Here is a 9,583-nt window from a genome sequence, read left to right as displayed (position 1 = left end):
ATTTTCTTACTGAAGTTGACTAAAATTTGAGTTTGCATTGCTAAAAGTTATATTTTATCAAATTCAGTGAAGTAAAAAAAATTAGAGCCCATTTTCTCCTTTCGCCCCTGAACCCTCAAAAGGTATGGAACGGCCCTGAACATACGTATGAAGTAACGTTATTTTGTCTAATATTAAAGTTCAAATCCATATAACATTATCCCTTTCCAATTTGTGATATCCATTTTTTCCTAAGAAAACACAAGTGCTACATCAATACAGCATAATGTCACTTTATCTAACATTTGAAGTCCAACTTCATATAACATATCCTTTTACAATTTGTGATATCCAGGACATTTCGTCGAAAAATAAGTCCATGGACCCTTTTAAAAGATAACTTAATGTTGTCAAATGTTTGAATTATACAGCAAGTAGATCAAGCAGTGCAAAGCTGATTCCACAAGCTTTAAAATATCTGTTGCTTCGCTGAGCACATTCATGACCTTACAAACTAACAAAGACTGCAAGGTTCCACTTTAAAGCTCCGAGTCCTCGGCATGAAGATTTTACCATCGACATCTAACAGAAGACTAATAGCTTGATCCATCCAACCCTCAGTTCGAAAGCACAGCTTGAAGCTCTATCTTCTTTACAGCAGTTGGTACCCGATGCTAAACAATAGTAGAGTTCAAAAATAATTTGCAAGCTACTCATATCACAAATTATGACCATTTTCCTTGCCAGATACAAGGATTCTGCGTGATGGACGTGTTTGCTTCTTTGAGTAGGAAGAATTCCACTCCCCACCATCCTGAGCATAGTAGTCCATTGGATAATCCGCAACAGTCTTGCCCTCCTCTTTTTTGCCTGTACAATCACCTCGACAGCAGGATTCATTCTTCTCACAGCCGACACCCGTGTTACAATCTGAGTTCATGCCACTCTTTTCCCACCAGCCAGGTAAATCCCCAAGCGCAATTTCAGCCTCAAAAGGATTCAAAAGTGGCTTTACAAATGCATCACCCCAATCTATTGACAGCCTTGGACAGGCAATTTGAATCCACGCATCAACAGAATCCCCAAACAATGCAATCCTAGCTGGAGACAACTCCGACATCAACACGACGGTCCAATCTAAATCCTTCTCCTTCATCTTCTTCTCCAACCGGTCCAAAATCCTCGGATTCCCCTGCCTCCCCAAAGTCCCCAACACAATCCCCCAATTCTTCGCCTCCCTAGCCTTCAATATCGCATTCCGCCTACATTCCTTCATCCCCTCATGATCATACTCCTCCAAAAACAATTTTCCCATATACGGATCATACCTAAACGCCTTAACCCCCGGATTTGCTATCATAAACGCTTCCAAGTGAAACCTCCCATCCGCAACAAAAACAAGCACATTTTCCCCAACCTCACCCACCTCCTTCCCCACAATCGTCGGAGCAGTACACCCCAAAACCTCCCCAGCCGATAACGGCTTCGACTGCGGAACCAAAACCCTAAACCCTAACTTCTCCAATTCCGGTTTAGCCACACGTATAGCCGTCCCAAACTGGATCGTACCGGCTAACACAATCTTATTAACACGAATATCACTTACTTTGTCACCCAAATCATCACCAATATCACTTACTTTAGCATCCAAATTAACACCGATATCACTTGCTTTCTCACCCGAATTAACACGAATATCACTTACTTCGTCACTTGATCCATTACGAACATCACTTATCTTGTCAGCCAAATTCAACTGTATCGTACTAATCAACTTACTAACATCAATTTTAATATCAACAAAAACATAGAGACACGGAATTACCGTATTATCCACCGGAACCAAGCAGCTATGTCCGTAATGAATCAACAAATCGGCGCCTAACGCCGCGGCGGCGAGATCATCAACGCAACACGCGCCGTAAGTGACGTCACCGAGGATGAAGACGCGCTCGACGTCGGCGAAGGCGGTGAGGATGTCGGAGATGACGAGAGAGTACATGAGCAGGCCTTCGGGGAACTGGAGCGCGACGCGCTTGGCGTTCGTGGAGGCGACGCGCCAGACTGATTTGTGGATCTCGAAGGAGTAGTTTGAGGGGAGGAGGGAGATTGCGGCGTTGAGAGATGCGTTGTTGAGGATGGAGTCGGGGATTTGGTTTTTTATGAAGCGTTTTGGTTGTTGCCGGACTCGCGGTGGTTCTCCGGCGGCGGCGGCGGCGTTAGGGTTTGTGAGGGCGAGGGCTGTGGGTTCAGAGGTGTCCATTTCAGGCTACTAGCGCTCTGAGGAGAATACTGAAATTCAATCACAATAAGTGACTTAATTACCGTTTGACAACCGCTTTTTTACTGTATAAATGGGAAATCGGAACTAATCAGTATTACCAAATTTAGACTAAAAAGATTTTTAAATCAATATTTTTAAATATAATATTAATATTATCGATTACAGGTGAAACATTTTAGTATCAGCAATTAATTAGAGATGTTTAAAACACTGTTTATAAATCAAAATTAATATTTTTAAAAGTTATTAATAATAATTGTAATTATTCATAGTCCTTATATATATTAATACAAACTCGTTCTTAATATATTATTAAATATATTTTTGACGTTGAAAATGGAAAATTTATTTATGTTGGTACTCTGTTATACGGAAATCGAAACTAATCAGTATTACTGGATTCAGACTAAAATGATTTTTGATAAATCAAAATTTTTAAATTTTTAAATATAATAATAATAATATCGATTACAAGTGAAATTTTTTAGTATCATCAATTAATTAAAGATGTTTAAAACACTGTTTATAAATCAAAATTAATATTTTTAAAAGTTATTAATAATAATTGTAATTATTCATAGTCCTTATATATATTAATACAAACTCGTTCTTACAATATTATTAATATATTTTTGACGTTGTTGAAAATGGAAAATTTATTTATGTTGGTACTCTGGTCGATCAATGTGGTGGTTGTTTGGGTTGCAGATTGACACACCAAAGGACCCACCCCAAATAATTTACTAATACTAAATTTCTTTCTCATCGATAAATACGGATCTTAAATGCTACAATTGCGAAAAAACTATTAATAAACATCTCTTAGATAATTTCTGTATTATCTGCTTCTTGTACAACAACAATGCCGTTATAGAAAGAAAATAGACCTAGAAGTACACAATGTCGTAATTTGCAATGCAAAAGCACTTTTCACGGCCGGAAAGTCTTCATAACGAAATCAGTTTTATTGAGTAGATGTGTAAACTTTAGAATAGATTTAAAGGGAACCAGGGGACCTTGAAATGTATGGTCATTCAACATGAATCGCCGACAGAGCTGATGTGATCTCCCTGGCACGAGGGTCATTACTTTCTAGAGAAACTCCTCGAGGATCTTCCCTTACTAGCATGGCCAAAACATTGTGTGAACTCCATGCTTTTGTGAGATTAGTGCGGCTTGCATCCCCTAAGGTGACAGCAAATACAGCATCAAATCCACCTGCACCAGGAACTCCAGCCAAGAGGACTCCCTCTGTGTTCATTGTAGCATCCAAGAGCTGAGTCTGTAATACAGGTTCTATCTGGAATGTGTATAATAAACAAGTATTCAAAATAGGTCTAAAATCAAGCAGACATAGAAAATAGACATTTAACCAGAAAGAAGAGAGCTTACTGGAATTCCTGCAGCCTCTCCCATTAACCGCATGTGATTCCTGATCTCAAGCATAGAACTCCTAGATTCTAACAATGCTTTCACAATTTCTACTTGTCTTGGTTCACTTGCTTGTTCTATCCACTGCTCAAGCAATCAGAGTCGGACATTAACTTAACATTGACAAGACAGTCTTTACAAGATGTGTATTGTGATCTGTAAAATATGTGTATATGCATCATATAGAATCTGAAGATCACAGTACTTCTTACATATACCATGCCTTCCAACAATTGAAAAAAAAATAAAATTTCATATTCATATAGACATATATGACATATTCAATAACATATAGGAACCAGACAATTATGAATTGAACAAAACACGAATATCCCAGGTAATATACTTGTAACATACACCATGTCTATCAACAACATCAAAACTTACATAAAGTCATATACAGTAGACATATATGACATAGCACAAAGGCATCTGCTTGTAAGAGTTACCTCTTCCGACTTGCGAATACTGCAGTTGTTGATAACACATTGATATGCATCTCCATGTTCAGCTGCTAATTTTCTTAACAGATTCAGTTGTTCTTCAAGAGCTGAGTTTGCATCTGACAACTTTGTCCAGGTATCTCTGGACCGTTGAGGATCCGACTTCTGCCATTTTTTGACAGCACCAACCATTGATGGCGTGGACGACCCACCAGTTCCAGGCTCCCCAAGCAACTAAAAAACGCATCATAATTATTTCAGTGACTCAATCTTAACAGATACTACGTGCAGTAATATAAGGTTAGCATAAGGGGCATATTAATGAATGACGTATCTTCTTCATAGGGGCATATTAATGTACTTACAAGTGTCATCAGTGGAGGTAATGAGAATTTAGTTCTCTCATGATCCCACTTGCCTTTCAAGACTTCACTAATAACTTCATCCAGTGGCTTGCCTTCATATGCATCCTGCAACTCTTTAACAAATAGACACACAGGTAAATATCATACATGGAACATTTCACTAAAATGAACTTAGGATTGCACAAGTACTTCCCAAATCATAATAAACATGACACTGGATAATTTTTAGCAACAAAAACCAGAGATCGTATCTTCAACTAGCAGTATACTGTTACATGTAGTCTTCAAATATATTTTCCACAAAATGGGTCTAACACACTGCAAAACGTTGCAGGTAAGTCAATCATAAAGATTTCTAACATATGTTCTAAAGTGTAAACTGAATACCGTGGAAGCAAGGAACACCATAACAGGATTCCGGCCTCATTTCCACAGAAAAAACCAATTTCAAATGCATAACTCATTTTCTTTCTTAGAATTATAATCTGATGGCCCAGAAGATTTATGTATGCGGATATACACTACACATAGATACATATATTGTAAAGAGAGAAAAAGACCTGAGCTGGCGAAAGAACTTTAGGTGAAAAGCGGACATAACGTTGACTTCCATAAACTGCAGAACTGATATCAAATCCACTGCCCACTTTTCCTTGTGCAATACAATGAGCAGTTTGAGCTATTGCATGCACGACATCAAGATCAGTAGTTTCCATCATATCTTGATCTTCACTTGACGAAGAAAGGTTAACAACCCCAAGGTAATTAAGTAATGCAGCGACCACAGCTGTCGTCATGGCTGCAGATGATCCCAGCCCAGTTTTTGCAACTTCAGGCTTTGATGTTTCTCCATTCGACTCTTCAGCATTGAGAGTAATTGAAGTAAAGGGTGTAAGTGTAGCCAAAGATTCTGGGGACAAAGGGAGGCCAAGGGCTTCAATCTAAGAAGGGCCAGGGTTTCGGGGACAAAAACAACAGTATCATGAGTTTATGACCATAATTACATTATGAGAAAACTGCACTTTGTGTACCTGCAGTTAGGGCCGTCTAGCACTTGCAATACTGCAATTCTGGATGTACCACTTGCTATACTAAACTTCTCAAGTGCTAAACACTTCGTGTATCACCGTCAGTTTTGACTAACACCGTTAGTTTTTTTAGATACACTTTTATGTGTCAAACCATTTGAAATACTGCATATTTGAAAACCAGCACTTGTAATACTCAGATTACCAAATTACAGCTACTCGGTTTAATAACCAATCTGCGTAAACAACAAAATTAATTAACCAACAAAACACTAAGCTAAGCAGCTCGAAATAAGGATATGCAGAATTTAACCAAATACATGCCACAGCAACTCAATCTAATGAGACCACCCCTGTATTCAATTCAGCACAACAAACAGACTCGATGGCTACTCAGTTCAGTGTGACGGAACAAATAAAAACAACCAACAGGCCATTACTGGGGACAACTAGCTGAAAACTCGGCAACTATTCTGCTACTTAACAACAACCACCAAGCAGATTTTAAACATGGCAGAACTCAATACAAAACTCGGTTACAGACTAATCCTAAAATGCAGCAGCGAACAACAATAAAAACGAGCAAAATGACACCACACAGCAACTCATAAATAGATTTGACGACTCAGCCAAAGGACTCGAAAATCAAACTCAGCAATGGCGACTCAACTCACGAATCACGACTAGAAATAAACCAGAACAAACAATTCTGAAACTAGAATAAATGCAGCATAAACAACAAACAAAACTCCTGACTCAACCGAAACCTGGTGCCATGACTCGCTCAAACTTGGACAAAGACTCTGTAATGACTCAGTAATACAAAGAAAACACAACAAATCGGCATAACGAAATGTCGACCAACAGCTACTCAAAATTACTCAAACATAAGAAGATTACTAAACTATCAAACACCCAGACTCGGTACCGTGACTCAACATACAAATCCACAGAACACTATGCTCCGCAGATTTTTGTTTTGATCGGAAAAAAAAGAAAAGAAAAGATAACTGGGGGGTTGTTGCGACTGTTTTGAGAAGAAGCAAGGGAATGAGGGCTTTGAGTTTTCTGGGTTTAAAAGTAAGGGAAAATCGACGTATATATATATGTTGTAGTTGAAAAGACGGAATTACCCCTGAAAAAACTAACGGTGTTAGTCAAACTTGACGGTGATACACGAAGTGTTTAGCGCTTGGGAAGTTTAGTATAGCAAGTGGTACATTCAGAACTGCAGTATTTCAAGTGCTAGACGCCCCTTACTGCAGGTACACAAAGTGCAGTTTTCTCTTACATTAGAGAATTATACTTGTCACAACATAAAAATATGAAATATTTAGAAGCCTTGTGATAAATGCATGAGGGTTACTGTCTATAGTAATTATTGATGCTCCCTCATACAACTAAAAAGATATAACATTTTTAGCACTAACAAAAAAGAAAAGGAAACAAACACTAGGCCGTAAGATCAAGTGCCCCTGTTAAACCTAGAACTATTTTAAATACCTATGATTAAGCAAATATATACCTGCTTCCGGTATGAATAGAAGTCATTGGAACCCAAAATTGTTATATCCAGGCCTGCATGATAGCAAAATCCTGAAATTCCATGTCCCCTTCATAATGGAAGAAGCAAATATGCATCACACATACCTTTTAAAAGAAGTTTATGCAAAACATTCTTCTTATCACTGTCGAAATTCGCATATGCTGCTGCCACAGAATATTGCAATGCATACTCTACAAAGGGGTTCCTTGAGTCGCTGAAGATTAATCCAACAATTGTAAAACATTCACCGTTATGAATCACTAAATGATGTATTTAGGGTTCATATTCATTTTGGTTGTTAAAGAAGCCACCATATATAAACATATATACATCACAATGTAGGTAGATCATGATTCAAATACATATAGGTAGGCAGAACCATTATGATTATTCACTGCTTTAAGCGACAGCAGATATAATTATAAACACGAATATAACACTGAAGCAGAAGATATCACTATACTTGCCTCGATGCAGTACACTGCAGCAGCAGATGCTTTAGTGACATCTTATATGTAGTTTCCCTTGACATTTGAGGAGAAGTTAATTTGATGTCTGTCCATGCCTAAAAGGAAAATGACAAGACTAAGTCGGTTGTAAGATCCAGGTCCTACAAGCACAAAGCAAACACAATCGAAAGACATACACAACAAGAACCACAATATTCCGATTCTTGGCAACAGTGAAGGTCGTCATATACTGTAATTAGCTATATGCCGCATTCAGTCTTTAGGCAATCAGCATACTTTATACGTTATTCAGGTTGCTAATCCTAAATAAAATAAAGTGTGCTTGAGACAACTACATATATACAGCCAGTGAACATCTAGTCCAAGAAGTCAGTTTCACCAAAATATTTTACGCAACATTGCAAACAATATAAACTTATCAATCTCGTCAACAGCACACATTCCCTATAATATTCATCAATCTCATTAACACCACATCTCCTTTTCTCGAAAACATTCTCTCATCAAGCATTCAATTAAAAAACATCAACAACAAACTTAAATTCAAAAAATCACACTTTACGATAATTAGAATCAACAACCAAACACTAGAATAAATTCAGTTCACACACCCAAGCCCAGCTACCGGGTTTCAGCTCATCGTAAAGCGGCTTAACAATCGCGTAAAATCGAGCATTAGTACTTAACACAAGCCCTGCATTAGGCCTCTCTAAAATCAAGTATCCACCAGTCATCAACACCTTCCCAGGAGCAGATGCAACTCTAAAAAATTCATCAGTAACAAATAATCAATAATGAATATATAATCAATCACAACACATAACAATAACAATTAAATACATCAAAAATCAAAATCAGTCGATAGCAAAATATTCAACAACAAATAAATAATCAATCGCAACACATAACAATAACAATTAAATATATCAAAAATCAAAATCAATCGACGGCAAACAAATCAACAACAAATAAATAATCAATCACAACACATAACAATAACAATTAAATAAATTGTTTCACACTTACACAGCCATTTGTGAGCAATTAGAGAGGTAATTAGAGACGTAATTAAACAATCTGCAATCAATTGATAAAATTTTTGTGATAAAATTTATGAGTTTGATTATGTGTGTATAGGTGTATGTATAGCTTAGTGAAGAGAGTCAAAAATGAGCATCACTGATCTGAGTCTTGACTCCTGAGTCTCTCGATTATCACGTGCCGTTCTCTGCAATGTCACGTGCGGAAGCAATTCAACAATATACAGACTAGGACTTGTATATTTTTACTCAGGGTTGCTCAAATAAGCGTTTGAATAGGTGGTGTGAAAATAAATGAATGCAGTGGACTTATGTTTGGGCCTATAACAAATTAACTGGGCAAAAAATATAACAGGCCGTACGTAGAATATGAAATGGGCCACTTTACTAACTTCTGTCGAAAATGAATTGTAATTGAGTAACTTGTATTATTCTTTATTAATATTAATTCTCTACTTTATATCACATTCTCTTTTCTTTTTTTTTTGCCAAAACATTCTCTTTTCTTTAATACACAAAACATTCGGAGTTTTTGAATATAAATTTAACTTTTAATTAATATTTATAGTTAATTGTAGAATAAAAAGGCCGACCATATGTATATGAACCCTCTCTTTTATAAATTTCTTCCTCTCTGAAACACAGCACTAGCCAGACATGAGAACCCGGTAATGATTCAACCATATAAGCCTGAATATTGTTTTCCTGTTCAACAAAAACTGATATAATTTTCATACCATTATAACCCTATAACATTGCTTGTCATCCATGTAACACATTGCACAACATTGGAACTGGCTAGAAGGCAATTTTTTGAGCATGGGAGGAAGTGGACTTTGTCATCTCGACAACAGATGCAAAAGATTGGCTTCGAAATCTCTGCCAAATGTGAGTAACCATCCGTTATTTGTTTCTAATACTACTTTGTCCATAGCCTCCGGTAAATCAAGATAATAAATTTCTTGTGTTGCCAGACTGAACATACCACGAATGCTAC

The 9,583-nt window shown here is 37.2% G+C and overlaps 2 protein-coding genes across 5 annotated transcripts; both read right to left on the bottom strand.

The window, feature by feature from the left end:
* Window positions 1-248: 248 nt before the first annotated feature.
* LOC108224438 (uncharacterized) lies at window positions 249-2,293 on the bottom strand. The gene has a single exon (XM_017399100.2). The coding sequence runs from the start codon at window positions 2,240-2,242 to the stop codon at window positions 698-700; it is 1,545 nt and encodes a 514-aa protein (XP_017254589.1). The 5' UTR covers window positions 2,243-2,293; the 3' UTR covers window positions 249-697.
* Window positions 2,294-3,057: 764 nt separating this feature from the next.
* LOC108204952 (phosphomevalonate kinase, peroxisomal) lies at window positions 3,058-8,842 on the bottom strand. Of its 4 annotated transcripts, XM_064086131.1 has the most exons (11): window positions 8,727-8,842; window positions 8,573-8,623; window positions 8,158-8,308; window positions 7,544-7,641; window positions 7,181-7,290; window positions 7,056-7,108; window positions 5,063-5,443; window positions 4,503-4,607; window positions 4,144-4,371; window positions 3,656-3,778; window positions 3,058-3,563 (listed from the first exon to the last, which is right to left on the bottom strand). In XM_064086131.1, exons 2-11 carry the CDS (start codon window positions 8,578-8,580, stop codon window positions 3,294-3,296), a joined length of 1,527 nt encoding a protein of 508 aa, XP_063942201.1. In that variant the 5' UTR covers window positions 8,581-8,623; window positions 8,727-8,842; the 3' UTR covers window positions 3,058-3,293. The 4 variants fall into 4 exon arrangements, with proteins under 4 accessions (XP_063942201.1, XP_063942203.1, XP_063942202.1 ...); XM_064086133.1 differs by lacking the exon at window positions 8,158-8,308; XM_064086132.1 differs by lacking the exon at window positions 8,573-8,623 and having other exon boundaries at window positions 8,727-8,830.
* Window positions 8,843-9,583: the final 741 nt, after the last annotated feature.

Source organism: Daucus carota, chromosome 1 (genome assembly GCF_001625215.2).
Source record: "Daucus carota subsp. sativus chromosome 1, DH1 v3.0, whole genome shotgun sequence".
In the NCBI taxonomy this organism is placed as follows: Eukaryota; Viridiplantae; Streptophyta; class Magnoliopsida; order Apiales; family Apiaceae; genus Daucus; species Daucus carota.
Note: the sequence above shows the minus strand (reverse complement) of the source record. Positions and strands in the feature narration are given on the sequence as shown.